The 21,343-nt window shown below is 37.0% G+C and overlaps 1 protein-coding gene across 7 annotated transcripts in view; it reads left to right on the top strand.

Moving 5' to 3' along the window:
• LOC138106298 (macrophage mannose receptor 1-like) overlaps positions 1-21,343 on the top strand; it is a 38,377-nt gene that overhangs the window by 3,095 nt on the left and 13,939 nt on the right. For 5 of the 7 annotated variants that reach the window (XR_011148962.1, XR_011148961.1, XM_069006696.1 and 2 more), the window contains exons 3-21: positions 1,071-1,244; positions 3,121-3,279; positions 4,215-4,328; positions 5,592-5,738; positions 6,641-6,823; positions 7,371-7,528; positions 7,944-8,054; positions 10,446-10,561; positions 10,996-11,144; positions 12,666-12,865; positions 13,161-13,288; positions 13,911-13,998; positions 14,561-14,696; positions 16,846-16,884; positions 16,991-17,154; positions 18,206-18,273; positions 18,695-18,795; positions 19,546-19,688; positions 20,788-20,893. Coding sequence is in view for 5 of the 7 variants with exons in the window: in XM_069006696.1 (XP_068862797.1) it covers positions 1,071-1,244; positions 3,121-3,279; positions 4,215-4,328; positions 5,592-5,738; positions 6,641-6,823; positions 7,371-7,528; positions 7,944-8,054; positions 10,446-10,561; positions 10,996-11,144; positions 12,666-12,865; positions 13,161-13,288; positions 13,911-13,998; positions 14,561-14,696; positions 16,846-16,884; positions 16,991-17,154; positions 18,206-18,273; positions 18,695-18,795; positions 19,546-19,688; positions 20,788-20,893 (2,484 nt within the window). In the remaining 2 variants the exon portion in view is untranslated. The remainder of the gene's footprint in view (positions 1-1,070; positions 1,245-3,120; positions 3,280-4,214; positions 4,329-5,591; positions 5,739-6,640; positions 6,824-7,370; positions 7,529-7,943; positions 8,055-10,445; positions 10,562-10,995; positions 11,145-12,665; positions 12,866-13,160; positions 13,289-13,910; positions 13,999-14,560; positions 14,697-16,845; positions 16,885-16,990; positions 17,155-18,205; positions 18,274-18,694; positions 18,796-19,545; positions 19,689-20,787; positions 20,894-21,343) is intronic. The other 2 variants (XM_069006695.1, XM_069006694.1) reach the window with 2 other exon arrangements.

Genomic DNA, 21,343 nt, shown 5'->3' with positions numbered 1-21,343 from the left:
ACAGAAGTTCCACTTGAATATGAGGAAGAACTTCTTTTACCAAGCACCCAAACAGATTGTCCAGAGTGGTTGTGGAGTTTCCCTCCCTGGAGATATTCAATAATGGTCTGGACACAGTCCTGTGCCACATGCTCTGGGATGGCCCTGCTTGAGCTGGGAGGTTGGACCAGATGACCCATTGTGGTCCCTACCAACCTGAACCGTTCTGTGATTCTGTGACTCTGTAATCAAAGCACTTTCTTTAACTGCATACTGCTACTACTGAGATTGTATTAGTGTTACTGGATGAAAGGGAAAAATCTCTAAATTTAATACATCAGTATTAAATGTAAGGAAATAATTCCATGCATAATACCTTCAGTTGCTCTGTGAGATTTCAGATGCCAAAAAATCCCACAATGTTACAGTGGGGATACTGCAACACGCCTATATCAAACCAGGAGTCCCGTGGAAAAGAAACAAATATATACGGACGGATTCTTGCTAGATGTTTCAGAGATGTTTATTTCCCCAGCCGCATGGCCGGGCTCTGCTGAGGGACTCTGCCCCAGTCACAGGAGCCGAGCTGCTTTGCCCGCGCAGGGGAACACAAACCAACCCATGGGGAACGAGGCTGAGCAGGGGCAGGGAAACCCCGTGCCTCCCCCCCAGGGCCCCTCTCCCAGGGCTACATGGCAGGGGGAGGAGACCCCAACACCACAACATTTAACAATTTAATCAATGGTTTCCTTTCAATGAATGATAGGAAGTTAAGCCACATGATAAAAAGATAGCACTATTTTTAGAAAATTATATTTAAATATATGAGATAAAAATCACTACAGTCCTTTCATAGTAGGCTACAGCATGAAACTGCTCAAGTTCCAGCTGGTACAGGTAATGATGTACCCCAGAAGCAAACAGTAAATTGCAATACCTACCAAGAACTTCCATGAAAGACATTGCTGGTGATAGCAGCTCCCCAGTCACACTTGTGTAACACTTGTAATGCTTTCTCTAGGCAGTCTTATGGAGAGTACAGACACATATATTCACACAGCTATATTAAAAGTTCTCTTTTGCCCCCTCAGATCTGTTTACATTGTTAGGAAATTCCAACGGAGCTCCGTGTGTCTTCCCCTTCCTGTTGAGTGGTAGGTTGTATGCTGAGTGCACAGCTGCTGGCAGGTCTGATGGCCTATTCTGGTGTGCAACCACGCCCGACTTCGACATGGACCACTTGTATGGGTTCTGTCCAGCTGCTGGTAAGTCCCACATGCTGACATAAACCCTGTAACACAACACTGTTACATAAATATATCAGTATTGAGATGCTGTTAATAATACGGAAGGGAAAAACCTCGAAATGACCTAATTTTACTCAAAAACGTCTCTTTCACTCAATAACATTCCTGACAGAAGTAACAAATCTGTTTGCTAACAGCTTACAGTCAGGCTGAAAGTTGTCTGGGTGTGTCCCAGTTAAGACTCAGGAAAGAAAACAGTGTGCTTTAAATATGACTGTCTTCAGCATGGAATCACCTGAAAATTGAGATGTTATTCACAGTCTAATACCCACTGATATTTTTGATAGCAGTAATTTAACCTGTTCTACCCAAGCAAAGCCCTGTTCTGTGTAACAAGATTGGTCTAAAGTTCACAGAAAAATGTGGTTTGTTTTCTGAAGGATATGAAATTAAAAGATTGGCTCAAAGGTTTTACTGAAATATTAGCATCATCAGCATTTCCCTTTTAATATTTCAGACTACATTACAAAAGAATGCTATCTTAACAGATAAAAGCATGGTCATTGGAGTGCAGGATCAAGAACACTAAAATACATGTTAATAAAGACATTAAAAATGCTGCCTCAAACCTAATTTTTCAGTGCAATACCACAGAATCAGAATCACAATTTGTCATTTTGATAGGAGCATTGCACTGGTAAACCAGGTTCAACTCACTCTCAACCACCAACGACCACCATCATTCTGACTGATTTGGTGAACATTATTCTCTGGTGCAATATTGCAAGCAGTAACTTGAAAAATCCCATGACATCCTCATTATATAAACTAGAAAATATGAAGTGTTTGGCATGATAAAATTCTTGGGACATTATCACTAATACTTGAATCTACAGTAAAAAAGAATGTTAAAAATCTCTGAATCAGCAACAAAGAAACACAATAAGAAATAGAAAACATTTTCTCTAACAAACCATTCAAGAAATTTAGCATTTTTTTCTCAACAAAAGAGAAATTTAGGGCAAGTTGTAATCACAGCTTATTTTAGTACTTGCCCAGGGACCAGTTCTGCTAACAGTGAGCTGTCAGAAGACAATTTCAACATTCCAGTTATCTAAAACACATGCAGACTACAAATACAACCTCAATTCCCTCAGATGCTCCTCACAGGGCCCTTCACCAGCTCTCTTGCCCTCCTCTGGATGTGCTCCAGCACATCAAGATCTTTATTGTAGTGAGGCCCAAGACTGAACTGAGTATTTGAGGTGTGGCCTCACCAGTGCTGTGTACAAAGGGACAATCACTGCCCTGGTCCTGCTGGCCACACTGTTGCAGATACAGGCCAAGATGCCATTGGCCTTCTTGGCCACCTGGGCACTCACTGGCTCATGTTTGGCTGGTTATCAACCAGCACCCCCAAGTCCATTTTCACTGCACAGCTTTCCAGCTGCTCTTCCCCAAGCCTATAGCATTGCAAATGTGATTATTGATGGCATAATTTGACAAGATTTCTTTACTGGAAATGTTTGTATTTCAGTTGTGTTTCAGCCAAGAATAAATTTGGGCAGAGACTATGGGCTGCTGAACAGGTTCTCAGGGTAGACAATGATCAAGATACAGTTTTGATTTACTGACTTCTTTACAATATTTTTTTTCTCCTGGAGATGATAAAATTTGAAGGGGAAAGTGCAAATAAAGAATGAAAGGCTCTTCACTGCTAATGTCAATGAAAAACCCTATTTTCTTTACAAAGAGCAAGATAAATTGTGGGTCTGAACCTTATTTGCTCCAAAATGTTATTTCTCAATTAAGCTTGCAGTTAAATTTTGCCATAACATTTTGTGTAAAATGTTTATTACAAACTCAGGTACTAAATCTCCTTTCTCTCACACAGACAGTTACAGATTTTGGAGTACAGATCCTTTGACAGGAACCTACTACCAGATAAACCACCAGTCAGCTCTCACATGGCACCAAGCAAGGAAGAGCTGTCAGCAACAGAATGCAGAATTATTAAGTGTCGTGGAGATACATGAACAAATATATCTAAGAGGTGAGCTAATAAGCAAGATTCAGTAAAAACTGTTTCAAAAGGGTTTTTGTGAGTGATTACAAAAGTTTCAATGCTTTAATCACATTACAATGAACAGCTGATGTAAAAAAATGTACTAATATAAAATATATGTACTAATAGAAGTACATATATTATGTATGTATATGTAGGTATATATTATATATGTATATATATATGTACTAATAATATATGTACTAAAACTACAGTATATTAAGCTTTTTATAGGTGGAACTTCTGTAAGTTGTGGAATTACCATTTTAAAGTATTTATATTATTATTATTATTTTATCCAAAAATGTAAGAATTTCCAGCTAATTAGGCAAAAAATTGGCTCAAGCTCAGAAAACACCAGAAAGGTCCCAGAAAGGGATCTTAAAACTAGAAACAACATTTTAGGAGGCAGCCATTATATGACTATTACATTATATGACATGTTCTATGATTTTATTTTGTGTTCATGAATCAGTGTTCTTCACGTACATCTAATGAAATAGTAATTTGGAAATATGATTTTTTTTATGCATTTTTACATATTTTATATGGTAATCTTATACAGACTTTATAGGTTTATGAACACTGTGTGGAACAAGGTCCTATATCAATTGAACCACACACAAGAAAACTTGTAACATCATTAATAATAGCAATACAGTCTTTCAGTTTTGAAAGCTTATTGTTTACATATAACTGTAGAATAGCATTAAGTTCAGATAAAATAATATGTAAAATAATCTTTTTCAATTCACTACTCTTTATCTACAGAAAAATCCCTCTGAGTTTGTTACCAGTAAACATGAACTCTGTACTGAACTTACACACCACCAGGCAGACTTTTATTATCTTCTTCTAAACTTTGGAAATGCAGACGTTTTCCTAGCAAATCTCATTAGAATTCAATTCTTTTGGTTAACTAGATTTGATTGACAGCAAGAGATCCTCTCTCTGGATTGGGCTTAACAGTCTGAATCTCAACAGTGGCTGGCAGTGGAGCGGTGGCTTTCCCTTCAGATACTTTAACTGGGCACCAGGTAGTAATCTTTTTAAACAATTTTTGGAATTAATATTTCCCACCAATATGATGAATGTGTAATAAAAGCAGTCCTGTAGTATTCCATACGAACACGAGGAAAGGGAGCTGAATGGCTTACGAGACAAGTAAAACAAAAAGTCTGAGAATGATGATTTTCTTCACTAGATATAAGTCATGGAATTTTAAGCAGAAGAGCTAAATAACCTCATCTCCTATCAGAGGCAGATAAAGTAAAAAGCACTAGTTGAGCTGTAGCATACTGGGAATGCATTCAAGTCAGTGAAATCCTCTGTCTCTACAACTCTCACAGGGTTATCAGACCCTGCATCCTGCAAGGACTCAGCTGTCAGTGAGCACTGCTCTTGCAAAGCCTTCCTCTTCACTTCTTATGCTTTTTTGTTCTTCTTCTCTCATTCAAGAGGATGTAAATAGAGTTTATGGCGTTGACAGTTTATCTTTGAAAGTCACTTAATGATTGCCATGGCAACAGTCGGTTGCAGCAAATTCTGAATAAATGCAAGCATAGTCCATCTTTTGGCCTTCTCAAGTCTCAGAGGTGGCACCTGCTTTTATCTGGCACAAAGGAAGAAGGGAAAGCCCAGAGATGCTGAGTTTGGTAGAAGATTTTCTACCTTCTGCCAAGCTGGTCAAATTCCTCGAGATTTGCAGGGCTGAGGAACTGGCTATCAGGTCATGCAGCCCACAACCCCAGAGCTCCTGTATCCCCACACAATGGCTATGATCATGAGGTAATCTACACATTTCCAGTTCACAGCAGAATTGTTTTAAGTTGTACATTTTGTGGGGAGAGGGCAAAAAATGTAATTTATCATTTGGGGCCTCTCTGAGAAGAAAACACTGACCATTCCCCAGGGATTCTCCATTTCCTGGAGAAACTCCTGGAGTGTTGGTTGAAGAGGCAGGCAGAGGAGAGACACTCAACAATTGTGAGGGAATGTCAGGAGGTTCTGCTTGCAGCAAGGAGCAAATCTGCATTCACTTTCCAAAGGACATGCAGAAAGGACCACTATTCTGTAATCAAATGTGGCAGAATATGTGAAGTATGCAACAAGCTTCGAAAGAAATGTTTTGATAGGTACTCCTAAATTACATTTCCTTATCTCTGGTAGAAAAATAATTGTAGCAGTGAAATCATGAGCCTATAATTTACACATGAAAAAGCTATAAGTAAATTGCTCTTTTAGCTGCTGACATAAACCCTGTGCTAAATAAAAATAATTTGTTTTCTTATTCCATGAAGGAAGCCCTGATCCTGAGTCTGAAAAACTCTGTGGAGTACTAAATCCCAGAAGAGACGCTAAATGGGAAAACCAGCCATGTGAGCTGAAACTTGGCTATATCTGTAAAAAGGAAAACTCCACAAAGGATCCTTTAATTCTTCCATCGGGTATGTCAAGCAAATAAAAAACCTTTTGATAAGGACATAATTTGTGTCGCTAAAGTTAAATTTAATGGCTATTTAAAATAAAAATAAAAAGCAAGCATTGAAATTTGTTTTTCTGCTATGAGGTCTGGTACAGAACAAAGCATACTGTTATTTCTTTTGCACAATATAATTAAATACTGAAAATGTTCCTGGAGCCCAGTAACCACACAAGCATTTTTTACTCTATGTTATTATTCACAATTCCAGAGGCACTGGGTTAAGCCAGACAGTATCATGAAAGTATCATGGACATGAAAATAGAGATGTTTCACCCTTCCTGCAGTGCATTCTAATGGAAACACTGAGGTTTGTCACAGAAGGCTTGGAAAAATGACACCAGTAGGCTTCTTGATGCAGCAGCTTCTTGATGGGGTTGCCTGTAACCTAGAAAGTTGGCAAAAAAGAGCAACTTCCTTTGGGCCACTTTTCTACTGTACTTCTTTCTGGTTTATTTAATAAGAGTTGGCATGGGAAGCCAGGTGTGCAGAGAATTACTTGTGCTGCAGTAATAATGCCTTTATGAAAGATAAAAAACATAATTGGGTGGGGTATATTGTGAGGAAATACTACATACCAAATTCCTAAATATTCCTCTGGCCAGTGAATACCTTACACTAGAGAAGCCCAGTAACAACTGTCTCCAGTCTTTTCCTTTTTTGTTTAAATGCAGTATGGTTTCTGTAAAAGTGCAGAGAGCAACAACATACAGACTAAAATACATGTGTGAGGAATGAAGTACTGCTTATTTGTTACCACTTAATTTTCATTCTAATTAGTTAATTAACTGATTTTAAATGCAATTGCAGTTATTCTAGACTTCAGTTTGCACCATATAAAAACTTGAAATATCTATTGATTTTGAGGGGATGTAGAGCCTGTTAAATGCCCAGAAGAATGGTTGTCCTATGGAGGTCACTGTTTCATGGTTCATAGAGACCCCAAAGTATGGAGAGAAGCCTTCATTTCCTGCAGTGAGAGCAACAGCAACCTGGCCAGCATCCACAACCCTGAGGAGCACGGCTTCATCCTGTCTCAGCTTGGATACAGTGAGTACTTCTCACAGGGCAGTGTTTGGTACAGATAGAGAACTATACTGTTAGAAATCTTACAGGATTAAAATAAAATAATTCTCGCTTGTTTGTTATGAATATTTATAGGGAAGGCCACAGATACATAGGTTAGAAAAAACCCAAATGTCAAAAACCCACAAAAGGAATCATTATTCTCTCTTCTTTTCCATTTGAATTCTTTCATTTTGATTTTCATTTGTTTTTCACTGCATGAAATCACTTGAAGGAAATAACAGCTCTAGTTATTGCAGCATTTGAGTGGATTATCTGCATCAGACACCTTGTAGCTGTAGATACAGTAATGGACTTTACTGATAAAGCTGAGGAATCTCATGTCCTGCTGGTATCTTATTTTTAACTTCTTGAAAGAAGAATGTGAATTACATTTTAAAATAAACTCCTTCATCTTTTAATACAGATGAATTTGCATTGCAACATTGCAATTTCAGCTCATCTCCATAAAATCTTGCTCCTATGGACTGTTTCAACTTGGGTAATAACACAGATGAATTTCTGTCCTTAGAAGCTGTGGATGAGCTGTGGATTGGCCTGAACGACCTCAAAACTCAAATGTACTTTGAGTGGAGTGATGGGACTCCTGTGACATATACCAAGTGGTTGCCTGGAGAACCAACCCACGAAGTCACTGGCCAGGAAGATTGTGTCATTATGGCAGGAAAGGTGAACCATTCCACATGAATCCCAGTGTGGCACTGGGTACTATTTGAGTTATGGCCGTATTTCTAGGATGATTTTTAGTGCAACTCAGCACAGTTGCTAAGTTGCATAGAATCAAAGAATGTTATCTTTATTCACTCAGACATATGGTTGTTCTAAATTAAATTTAAAATGAAATTACGTATAACTAGTAAATGTTCATATCTGATTGTGAGTGTACATTATGTGCCAAGCAAACCGTAACAATCTGGCCATGCCACTTAGCTTAACATAACCTCACCTCCAAGCTCAAATACTCGGAATCCATTAAAAAGTACAGATCTTCACATTGAAACAGTATTTTCAAAAGAATGATGATGTTTCTATAGGAAACAGGTTCTGCCTCACTGTTTTTCACCTCTTCCCAAACTGAAACTAGGATGGATACTGGGCAGACAGTGCCTGTGACAGGAAGTTAGGCTACATCTGCAGAAGAGACCCACTGCAAGGAGTCTCTGGGACAGCAAAGACTGATCCTGCCTGCCCGAAGGTAAGAAGAAAGCATAACCAAGAATCTGGTTAGCAAAATTTCACAGGCACTTGACATTGAAACTTTTTTTTCCCTTTCCTAAAAACTGTTCTACAAATTCAGGGTGATAATTTTCACTACATTCCCATATAAAGAATAATAAGAAGTCAGGCCTATTACCTCTCAGAACTGTCTGTGAAAGGGGCTAAAACCATTCCTGTGGTTGTCTGCATATTTGTTATATTGTTCTGCAGCCATCTGTGGTTATCGAACACGTAGTAGGGACTGGCAACAATTTCTGGGCTATGTGCCATGATGCAAGATGATGACAAATCTCACTACTGAAGCCAAATCAAAACAATAAAATCCTTTTTATGAGTGAATTTGTTTTGAGCAAGTTATTGTATCCTACCACTTTTTTCCTTCTTTTTCCCCTCTTTTTACTTTCCTATTTATTACTATTCTGTATTTAGTAACCTTTCCCACAAGCCCATATGGGGAACAGAGCTGAGACTCATTGTGCTTGATGGAGCTAAGCAGCAGCCAAACACTGAACACAGAGTTTATTTACCTTTCTTGGGTGCAGCAACCAAATCTTGAGTTGCCATAAAAGGGAAAAGTGACTTGGAATTCAGCTGTAATTTTGAGGATTTTGTTCTTTAGTTGTCTCTATGTTACCTCTTCAGTCAGACTTTTTAGGTGACCTGAAGAATTAAATCAATTAATTAGTCTATTTACTGTTCCTTTAGCCTCAAAACATCCGGAAACTTGAGTCAGCATCTCTACTATAACACAGACTACTTTTTTTGGTTCTAAGCGAAGAAGTATTTTATTCATCCGATTCTGAATGCACTCTCCATTCCATGTCTCTCTTTTTTACCAGTAAAAATGTATCCATTATTATCAAAAAAGTGAGACTCATAGGTACTTGAGGAGATTGAGACAAAGGACACAGACCCTGCTGGATGCTAATAAAGCAGCAAACAAAGCCAGTTTATTACGGAAATCACCAGCATTTATAGTTCTCTAACTTCTGGACAAATTCCCCTACTTAGACTTCCTTTGCCTCTGTTCCCACAGCAACACTATCAAGTCCTTGCAGGCACACCCTTGTGCCAGCAGTGACCTCGTCAGCATCTTCTTTGCCAAAGTGGTCAGGTCGTGGCGTCCTCTTCGTTCCATCTTTGCTTCTTGTTCTTGCCTTGAGTTTTATCTGTCCCACGGTTTCCGCTGAACCAGGGCTAGAAGATCTGCACAGCTATCAGCTTCCTTTGCTGTCTGGTTCCTGACAACTCCCCCTCTCTTTTTAACAATTATTATGTGTTTTATTGATTTCTTAATTAATATCTGAGTACATTGAATTAAGTAAGGTAAGCATATTACTATAATTAATAATACTCTTTGTACAAATATTCTTATTTTGATTAAATCTTTAATCTATTTAGTGATTTTCTAGTTTTTAAAAAGACTGTTAAACTAATTTGTTTTATCTACTATTTTTAATTTGGTTACATTATTTTGTAGATGTTTAATACTCACATGAATTGATTGCGAGTGATTAGAAAGATTTACACAGTAAATGTTATCAAAATCTTTACATTTATGTCTGTGTGTTAAAAGTAAAAAATTAATAGCTCTTCTATTTTGTAATGTAGTATGTCTAATTGAATTAACATCAGTTAGTAATCCTCTTACAGTAAGCGAAGTAGTAGTAGTTTGTCGAGTTAACTAGTAGTAGTTTAGTTTATTTAACAATTTCAATGTCTTTTTGGTTGTTACTTTTGGACTTAAAAAGGAGGTAGTCTAACACTGATGCAGTGAATAAAAGGCGAGGTTATTATTATAATTAGGGGTAATCGTATGAATACTGTGCTTTTTTCTCTGTGGTAATCTGTGTTGTAAAATTATGGATGTGTTGGGTGTCAACAGCAAGAGTCGTTTTAAACTACAGGGGTTTCTTTTTATATGTGATGGGAGAGCAGTTCAAATTCTATTTCTACAAATAAAAAACACTCTTGTTGGTAATAATAATGGAGTATTAGTGGAGCAAGAGGTATATTTGGATGTGCATTTTTGCTAGGCACTTTTGTTTGCAAATGTGGGTTGAGTTGGAGAAACATTTTACACTTTGGATCAGTTGTTCCCAGAATAATTAAATTTAACACAAAGGTTTATTTTTGCGGATCTCAAAAGTTCTACTTCTTGAGGTTCAAGGGTTGTGTGATTAAATCTTCTTTCTGCACTGAATGTTTGCTAAACTGAATTTCCATTAGTATACTGGAATTCAAATGAATACATAATCACATTAGGTTATATATATAAAAAAGGTTGTTTTATGAGTGTTCACTGAATTTCAAGTACTAGAACATATTCTTTTTTTAATTGCAAGTATATTTCATGTGTTCTTGACAGGGTTGGGAAAGGTATGGTTTTTACTGCTACCTGGTTGGACATACCTCTGTAACATTTTCAGAAGCAAAGAAAACCTGTGAAAGGAGCAGTGGTTATTTAACAAGTATAGGAGACAGGTATGAAAAGAGTTTAAAAACTGTATATCTGATGCAATAATATTGGAATTTAAAAAAATAGTTTAGAACTTTTTGAGAAAAAAAGAAAACCAAAAAAAACCCAGAATATCCTTTTTGTGAAGAAAAAAAAAATAGAATAAACACAGTATGGCTTTTCTAACGAAACATAATTTACACATCAATGTTTCCTGTCCTTTACTTTGAAAGAACAGACAACAGCAACTTCTGCTCAGTAAGAAGCAGTTTTTCAGTATAGCACAGCTTCATCCCCTATTGCAGCTACTGCATCTGGGACCTACTTAAACAACATATTCCCCAAAAGAGGAAACCTAATGGAGAATCTATTCATTCTAGCTGAGGGAAGTTTGGGATGCTGAGGAGTGGAAGATGAAAGGAAAGCTAGGCTCAATCCCATCTGACTCCTTTCATTTCAGATATGAGCAAGCCTACTTGACCAGCCTCATTGGTCTGAGCTCTGAGAAGTATTTTTGGATTGGTCTCTCAGACATGGAAGAGCAAGGGAATTTCAAGTGGGTGACTGGTGAAGGTGTTCTGTACACAAACTGGAACGCAGCAATGCCTGGTACTCTACTGATGCTGAATGATTTTTCCTTTTTCCTTTTTTATATTCTCTGTATTCTTTACACATATATTTGTAGCCCATTATTGTATTAGTAGATAGTCCCAGTACTTTTCCCTACCTTTTCCTTAGCCAGAAAGACAAAACATATTCCAGAGCTCCAAGCCCAGGGGGGTACAAGGCCCCTAGCCTTGATTCTTCCTGGGAACCAAGGCCGAAAAACAATGCTTCAAGACACGTTTTCATAAACAAAGTTTAGTTTCCATCTGAGGGGGGAGGATTTAGAGAGGACTGAACCAGGGGTAATTGCCTCACTCTTATGTCTCTAATTGGTGATTTTTGTCAAATACACTAATTTGCCAAACTTATAGAGCTGTATTCACCCCATGTGGGGGTGGGCATTTTGTGGACATTTTCCACATCTGCCCCTGGAGGCCTCCAGTAAAGACCAACTTTTATATTACCTCCTATACTAATATTATCTCGGAAGTGTGTTGTTTCATTTCTAGGGTCTTTAAGGCATCGTTACCACTGGACTAAATCTATGCTACTAAGGAACTCTCTGTATTCCCTAACTGTTTTCCAACTTTGATAAATCCATGACGACACATAAGAACATTTCTGCCTTTGAAACTGAAGTGTCTTTGATACATGTACTTGGCACCAGTGGGGCTGCAAATTAAATCCTGGGTTCAGTTTTGGGTGCTTCACTACAAGAAAAACATGGAGATGCAGCAGCATGTCCAGAGAAGGTCAACAAAGCTGGTGAAGGGTCTGGAACGTGAGTCTAATGAGGAGTGGCTGAGAGAGCTGGAGGTGTTTAACGTGGAGGAAAGGAGGCTCAGAGGAAACTTTATCACTCTACAACTGCCTGAAAGGAGGTTGTAGTGAGGTGGAGATCAGTCTCTTCTCCCAAGCAACAAGAAATAGGGGAAGAGGAAATGGCCCCAAGGTGCATCAGGAGACCTTTAGATTGGATACTTGGAAAGATTTCTTCACAGAAAGGGTGTTCTGGCCTTGGAATAGGCTGCCCAGGGAAGTGGTTGAGTCGCTATCCCTGGAGGTATTTACAAGATGTGAAGATTTGTAGACGTGGCATTGGTGGTTTAATGGTGAGCCTGTGGTGCTGTGTTAATGCTTGGACTCTATGATCTTACAGATCTTTTCCAACCTAAATTATTCTATGACTCTATGATGCCATTAAAATATTTCTTTTCTGACTCCTCATTGTTTACAAGAGCAAAATCAAACTGCAGGGAAAGGATGAAATCCCTTCCAGCCTTGGCAATGAGCTGCCAAAGCCTTGCCATGAGTGGCAGAGGAAAGAGGCGGGCAAGGAGTTTTTCATGCACTCAAAGGGAAGGACTCAGCTTACTGGTTTCCTCTTTTCACAAAGCTCCTCCTCTGAGTGGACACTACACTTAAATATTTCAAATAGCCTTTAGTAAATTAATTACATGAGCTGTAAAAATGTCAAGGGGGCCTCTTTAAAAAACATTTCAACTTTTTTTGTATCTCACAAAGGGAAGAAAGCCGGTTGTGTTGCCCTTAGGACTGGAAATGCAGCTGGACTATGGGATGTTCAGAACTGTGAAGTAAAGGCAAAATTTCTCTGCAAAAAATTAGCTGAAAAAGTCACTGTTCCTGTTGCTTCTGAAACCATTTCTGATTCCAAATGTCCCTTGGGTTGGGATACAAGCAATAGCACTAATTCATGCTTCAGAGTAAGTACTGTTTTTTGCCATAATCTACTCGTGAGATAGGAGAGCATCAAAGAGATATGTAATCTAAACATCACAGAATGGCATGTGATATCACAAATGTAGCCAGTTTTTACACAACTATTCAAATATCACTGCTGTTTTCACTCTATCAGAGATAAGTAAGGTTATCCAATTACTTTTGAATCCATATTATAATGGATAATTCTAATGGAAGGTTTACCTATTTTTCTTATGCAAGGCAGCCAGCAGATTTATGTTTAACACTGAAAACACAGTGTTCTACCTGTATGTACAGGGGTTTGTGAGAGAAGAAGACCAAAAGAAAACATGGTTTGAAGCCCGAGATTTCTGCAGAGAAATAGGAGGAGACCTGGCTGCCAGTAGAAGTGAAGAAGAGCAAACAGTGATAGAAAACTTAATAAAGTAAGCAAGTGAACTGTGCAATAATTGATATTTTGGTATAACAACACATTATGTAGCAAAAAACTATAATATTCTTGTGTTGCTCCTGAGATAATTAGTTTAAAAATCTATCTGGTTTTCATCATAATAATAAGAAAAATAACTGAGAAAATGTCTCATATGAGTAATGTTTTCAAAGAATTTTTTTGAGTTCCTAAAATGTGTCATAATCTGCAAACATTTTAAATTCTGATAAAAGCCAACCCAACAAAACAAATTGTTGAATGCTTCTCCACAGACCCTATTCTAAGTTTGTTTAGTGAACCATTTTGAAACTAAATTCTGTGTTCCAGTAGCCCTGAACATTTTATTTCTGAAAAAAACACTATAATCACAACATCAGTGTAGAAAATCAACATGCTGTGTTTCCAATACAACCACTTGCAAAGTACAAAATTTTAAGGTGTGACCTTCATTTACTTGCCAATGGGAGTTTGCTGATCAACAGTACCTTTTATTTTTAAAACTATTGCTGTATTTCAAGTTCAGTAAGTGTCAGAGTTATCGTCCCATGTAACTTTTAAAATTGAGCAGAGCTAACAACATATATCCTCTTCCACTCTACTTTTTTTTCACACTCTAGAAAGAAATCCCCATCATTTCAGCCCTTCTGGATAGGTTTGCAGTGTTTGGATCCTGATGGTGGGCTTTCCTGGAGTGATGGCTCTCCGGTGAGTGTTTTACCATGCCAGTTTCCTTCTGTTCTCTTTCTGTTAGAGAAGTTTCCATGACTGGTGCATACAAAAGCTGTATAAGAATTCCCAAAAATGTCTATTTTGCAGCTGGGTAACTCTGAATCACTATTCTTCATACTGGATTGGAAAAAAACAAAAAAGGCCAATAAACCCTGAGGTTATATCACCACAACACTGATAAGACAGAGGACTACTTTCAGCTACAGAGATGATACCCATGTCACAAATATATGAGAAAGGTCTCTCCTGATTTTTGTTAGTCTCTGGTGATAAATTGCCATGTTCCTTTTTCCTGCTTTTGATTTATAATCTCACTTGATTCCAGTTTTTGTGGGACTGCTACAGTCTGTTAGATACTGCATAAACTCATAGCCTTTCTTTCCTCTTGCAGAGTGTTTGTAATTACTTTAATAGCTCACATTGGCTTCACAGCCAGAGGAGGAGAAAAAGGAGTGATTGGAAACTTCTTATTCTTTACAGAGTACAGTTTTTCCCCCTGTAGACAAGATTAAAAGCCACAGGTGTGTTTTCTCTGTAGGTTAATTATAAAGCAAGAAATTATTTTTACGATACTGCATTTCAAGATTGTGGAGCAATCAGTGAAAACCCTTCCCCGTCATGGATTAAGGAGCACTGTGAATACAGTCATAACTGGATTTGTGAAATAAAGAAAGGTAGATTGCTTTTTACTCTAAACTCACCTTAGGAAGAAATTCAAGCTGAATCCATTCTATCAAAACAGGAAGCTGTACAAGTTACATATTGGTAGGAAATTTGGTTGATTTCACAGGAATTTTGCACACAGAAAAGTAGTTCAAGACATATAAATACCTTTGGAATACAAGATTTCATCTGTTAATGATAAACTTTTTTATTGTTTCATTATAAAAAGTGTATTCCATGATAAGCTTTACTGAAATCACACTTCTTCATGTAATTATGTAGTAATTGAAAATAAGATGAAAGCAATGTCAAGAGCTTACCTTGCAATATTCATTGCTCTGCACAAAAGCAGATTTTTGTCAAAACAGTTCTAACTGACTGAAGGAGAAAGAGAGGACTACAATTTGAAAAAAAAGAAAAAAGAAAGAAAAAAATTATTTTAAATTTCCATATCCTTTGTGAAGTGAAACTTCTCTGCTTAGATGTTGGTACACAACAACACAGTAGTCACCTAATCTTATTCTAAGTTAAACAACACTACCAGCATAATAGAATCAGTCTTTTTGTAAGATGACATGTGAAGACAAGCCTGTAACAACAGGCCTGCTGTAACAAAAAGATGGTACTGAGAGCTTAAAAAATACTTCATACTTTAAGACAGATTCACATCTTCCTCTTAGGCTAGTAGAAAAATCTTTATTCCTGTGTTTTTTTCTCAGCTACTGTTAGGAAAAATATTCAGTGAAATTAGAGAGGAATAAATTATAGCTATGTGTTGGGCTACGTATTTCACTTCCCAGACTAACAGCAATGTTCCTTTGGTGGCTCCCCAGGCTCCTTCACACTAGTTTCAATTGTTACTTTTCTAAAAAATATAATTTCTGTGCTGCTGAATTATTCAAAACAATCTGATTCTAACCAAGGCACATAGTCTCAGCTTCTCATACTTATGAAGTAATCATCATAGACCTCTATCTCAAAGAAATGTTGTGAAGATACTTTCCTGGTAAGTTCCTTTGTGAGTTCTGACCTGCATGATCACCACAGCTAAAAATCATTAGGAAAAGTGTCAATAGTAGCTGTTTACTGTTAATTATTAGTAGTATTTGAATGGCAGAAATTACAGCCTGAAGAAATTGCCATCATTAGTCAGCAGTGCATAATGACATGCTGAAAGATACTGAAACACACATAATAACTTTGTACATCCAAAACACATTTATTAGGATTTTTCTTTTAAATTTTGTAACCATTTTATTTTTAAGCTTATAACCAATTATAAAATAGACTATTTTTAAAAGCTGACATATTTCTTTTTTTTATCCAAGCATGTGTTCACTCATTTACTAAAATGTAATTACATATACAGCAACACAAACATTGCAATAAATTCCTGTGGGAAAAAACCCATAGAATCACAGAATGGTTTGAGTTGGAAAGGACCTTAAAGATCATCTAGTTCCAACCCTCAACCTTTGACCAGGTTGCTCAAAGCCCAATTCAGATGGCCTTGAGATTATAAAGATGACAATTGTCTTACATTTTTATACCTCTTAGCCTTGCATGTTTAGAGACACATTGCTCCAATATCACACTCCATGTGATATGGAAGTTTTTAGTTTAAATTATTTTTCAAAAAGCAGTAATCTAATTGTTCTCAAAGCAGCCACACAGAAAAAGAAAGAAGTTTCACAAACAAGGAAATACTTATAAAATATAAAATAGTTAAAAGCAAAACTTTGTTTAGTATTTGAATTTCTTGTTCAAATACAAGACAATGTCCACAAAGAATTGTTTAAAGTCTACCAACATTGGAGTATTTTCATTATTTAGTGAAATAGTGAAGTATTTCACTATTTCAGAAACAGTATTCATTCAGACTAACTTCAGCCATCCAATTTAGGCAACATTCAAGATGTACAAGATGCACTTATAAAAAAATCTACAAAGACAGAGATGTAGGCCTGTAATGCATCTTTTATTCCCTGAATATCCATTTTTAACTTTGCACCAAAGATGCTATATAAATACATTCTGCATTGAATACATAAAATGTGAAAAGATAATAGATATTAAATAGTTTCCACAAATTGAACACTTACACTGGCTCAATGTTTGGGACATGTTTTACATGGTTTTTTTTACCCCATTTCATTACAGGGACACCCTTGAAACCAGAACCTCTGGGCCCTTCTGCCAGTAAGCTTCTGTTTATTTTCATTTATCTAAAGGCTGGTGCAATGTAACACCACCAGCTTTGTGTAAGAACTGTGAAGAATGCAGAGATTTCTCCTCTGTGTTGCAGCATATGAAGTCACAGACGATGGCTGGATTGTAAAAGGAGACAAACAATATTTTTTCAGCCCAGAAAAGGCCTCTATGGAGAAAGCCAGAACATTCTGCAAAAACAATCATGGAAATCTTGCTACAATTGGAAATAATAGTGAAAGAAAATTTTTGTGGAAATACGTAAGGAGAGATTTTGTCATGTTATCCACTACATGGCTTTTATATCCTCTGTATATATCCTGTTTGTGAAGTACAGAAGAATGTGCTTGTTGCATAATATTGCTACATTTTATTAGGACTAGGTTTAAATATTCTATGAAAAAATATTTATTCTATTAAATGAATCTTCACCTTAGGAAAAAAACATGCAAAAGACTTTACTGTTTACTTGGGTGGGTATATTCTTGTCTATTCTAATCTGAATGCAGTTCAGCCTGTGACCAGATATATAAGGAGTAATGACAGGTAGAGTAGGCGTGTTCTCAGAAAGCTCTCCTCCTGACAAGGTGGTTACCTCTCACCCAAATATCATATTCTACAATGCAGTGTTGCATGTAGATGTGAGGCAACTGCCAGCATGGCTTTGATGGTCCTACCTGATGCTCATGTTGCTCTCCAAAACAGCTTTTCAAAGAAAGTCTTAGCCTGGTCCAGGTTAGACTGATCATTCAAACAATCCTTCGTGGATTAGTTTTCCTGCACCATGACCGAAGCACAGCAGGGGAATGCTGACAACTTAATAGCATGAATGGTGCCTCAAACCTCTGCCATAATCCTGCTTGGTTTGTTAGTACTAACATAGCCACACAAAGACCTTTCTGATTCACACAATTAGATGTCTGCTTTTATTATGTGAGAAAGGATATGACAGGAGGAGAGCTCAGACAGCTTGAGACACTAGGATTACATAGCTGCTTAAAACAAGGAAAGTATCAGACATTTTATACTAAATTGTTTTTCTCAAGACTTCTTTGACTTTTTCTTTGTAAATTGAGAAAGAATTTTTGAAAGCTTTGATCATACCAGTAATGCAGCCAAAAATGGGAATGTATTAATAAAAATAATAAAGCAAAACTGTAAGTTGCATGGTATCTCAGGTGACTGTATACAATCATTTAAACAATATGCATTCATCTCTTTGCTTCCACAGCACAAAATTTACACTTTTTTTGGTTTAAAAGACTAACAAATATTAGAAAACACTAATTAAAAAATATATTTTTATGCTTAGATCTTAAAAAATGGCAAACTGGACTCATATCTCATAGGATTAATCCAGAATGCAGATCGACAGTTCAGGTAGGTAAATAAGCTACATCAAGATCCATAAAGAGCAGTTGTAGGAGTATTGTACTGCCAGAGCTCCTTCTGGAGGAACCACTGCAAAGGAGTTAAATGCAGATTCAGAGAGTGATAATGCATGTTGAAATGTGTGCTCTCCCTTGGTTGAACTACATTGTAGAAACACTGTTCTAAGTGGAATTTTTATAGGGGATATTTGTGTTATGAATAGGTAGATAATGTCTGTTGAAAATAAAGGCATTTTGGTCTTTGACTTGATATTCAGGAATTTCATCATCTAAGGTCTTTTCATGCTAACGGAAACTCAATTTACAGATAGACTTGGCTGTAATTTTTTAAAAATATTTTTAACATGTTAAGGAAGATCTTTCTCAACTGTTTCAATGACTTTGTCTGAGCAACCACTACTGTTTTTCAGTTGGATGAGTGGAAGACCAGTGCACTACGCAGCTTGGGCACAGGGTGAACCCAACTTTGCACTAGCTCAAGAAAATTGTGTGGTTTTAAATAAAAAAGATGGTGAGTTACACAACTCTGTTTTAAAGTAATGTTATGGCTGCTGCTTTTCTAATGCTTGTTTAAAAAGCTCTTGTCAATTTTCACCCATTCTTTACCAGCAATTTTGAGAAACATGCATAACAAAGACTAGTCGTTATATCTGAGGTTTCTTCAGGGGCAATATTATCCATAAAAGTGGAGTATAAGATATTGATTTTAGCAGGGAATGCAGTGGCAATTTGATCACTGATGATTCAGCTGCACAAAGAAAATGTTCTATTCATATCAACAGCAATTATTTTTCGGAATAATTATCATTAGATAATAGTTATTTGAAATAACTAAATATTTATTTATTTATGAAAAGAACTATTAACTTAATGTAATTTAAATTCATAATAATATTTTTATAATTAATTTTTTAATAATTAGATTATTGTTTTAATAATAAGAGAATAGTCAGCAAAGGAACAGAACATATATGGAGTTTCACATTCTATAGTGCTTTCACTGACAAAGCATTACTTGCATCTTTCAGTGCAACAAAGCTGGTTGGGAGGGTTCTACTCAGAGGCCATCTCATCTGGCCACTTCCCCAGTCACAGCAGGACCAAAGTGCCTCTGTATACAGTGATAATGGGAGGTAGATGCAGGTTATCACACGTTTCCACGCAGATTGCTTCTGAACTTATAAGCACAGAAACCAGTTCACTTTCCCACAAATTTCAATCTTATTCAGTCTCTTATTACCTAAACTTCAATTGATTTCAGGCTTGTGGAATGATGTCAGCTGTGGTTTTTCCAATGGCTATATCTGTGAGAGGCACAGAGGTTTTATAAATGCAACCCTCCCTTCAGCAGTACCTTCAACTCCAGGAGGATGCCCTGCAGACTGGATTTTATTTAAAAATCAGGTATGATGCTTCCATTGAAGCACAATGATATTACTGCTTGGGAAGGTACTTAAAGATAAACATAAGGCCTTTTGTCTCTCAGAAATCTTTTGTCAGTTGCATTAAAAAATGAACCCATTGGCTAATTACTTCAAAATGGTGATTTTACAGATTTTTAATTGTTTTCCTGAGAATTGGTTACCTGAGGTACATTGGGAAAACTGCTACATTTTATATATGCTTTAAAAAATTGAAGAACTGAATTAATCTGAAAGCACCAGGCATAGCACAAAATCAGCCATTTGAGATGGAACAAATCAGAAATAACACAAAGTTTTTCCAAACAGACTTCAATGTAACACTTGCCTCTTCCCAAAAGGGACAAACTTGATGTGCTTAATAATCAAGGGTTCTATTTCCTAATATATACAGTATTGTTATGAAGGCACACATGGATATCACACCAGGTGAGTTTATGCCAGGTTACAGCCATAAAAGATATTATTTTCCACAAACCGTGCAAGACTGTGCTCCTGGCATGGCACAGAGCAGAGACTGAGCTGTAAACATGGAGAGGGCACACGAGGCACACTCATATCAGAACGTTTTAAGGTGAATATGTACTGGTAATGAGATGGCTGCACACTTTTTAAGAAATTGGTCATTCTTCCATTAATAAAAGAGGTGTACAATGAAGAAGGCTGAATAAACAAGAGAGTGCTCTGACCCTAGACACTAGGTCAAAAAGGTTTTTCAGAATTTCCAGCAATTCCACACCTGGGCTGGGCTTTTCCTATAGAGTCAGCACTTTGTCATTTACTTGTGATGGTGTACGGCATCTTGAAATCTCTGAGTTAGTTAGCATATTGGATTCTCATCAGACTCCTACCATGGCTTGTAAATAGATATTTGAGTTTTGTTGTGACTTTCTCAGTCCCTTGCAGAAAGACAGAGAGCAAATTTAAAACTTGTGAATGGTTTGACTTGGCTCCAGATACAAGTTAACTTCAAAAAAATATTCTGGGGGTCTGAGTTAGGTGAATTTTTACTTAAACTAGTGTAATTCATACCTAAATTCTTTTTGCTGTCACTCTAACAGTCTATACTTATTTTTCCCTAGTGTTACAAATTTTTTGGGTCTGGCTATGATTACTGGAGTACTGCAAGAAGAGTTTGCATGAGCCTTGGAGGAAACCTGGCAAGCATACCTAATGTACAAGTTCAAGGTATAGTGCAATAGCCCCTTAGGTAATAGAGAGCCTTTACTCTGTAGACAGTGGACAGTTCCTGCAAAGAAGGCAAGCATCAGCGTGTAAATATATACATTTTATAGTTTGTATACTTAACATTGGTTATAGGCCAAGGCATGAAATGCTTTTAGAGGTGAACAATCTGTTTGGGGCATGCTAGTGATGCTAAGGATGGCTTCCTCATGTATCATGCAAAGTGTCTTACATTATTTATAGGCATGAATTTGCATAAAATTAAAAATCCAGATCCTGCATTTGTAGCTTGAGACACAAAGAAATAAACAGAATGCATGGTCTGTTTCTGCTAGAAATAGATTGGGATATACTTCTGTACCTCTGCCTAAATTCTGCTACTTAATTTAGCAGAATGTCAGAGAAAGGCATATTTTCACCTTGCCTATGTTCCCTGCCTTCCATTTGCAGCTT

This window comes from Aphelocoma coerulescens, chromosome 2, assembly GCF_041296385.1.
Source record: "Aphelocoma coerulescens isolate FSJ_1873_10779 chromosome 2, UR_Acoe_1.0, whole genome shotgun sequence".
Taxonomy (NCBI): domain Eukaryota; kingdom Metazoa; phylum Chordata; class Aves; order Passeriformes; family Corvidae; genus Aphelocoma; species Aphelocoma coerulescens.
Note: the sequence above shows the minus strand (reverse complement) of the source record. Positions and strands in the feature narration are given on the sequence as shown.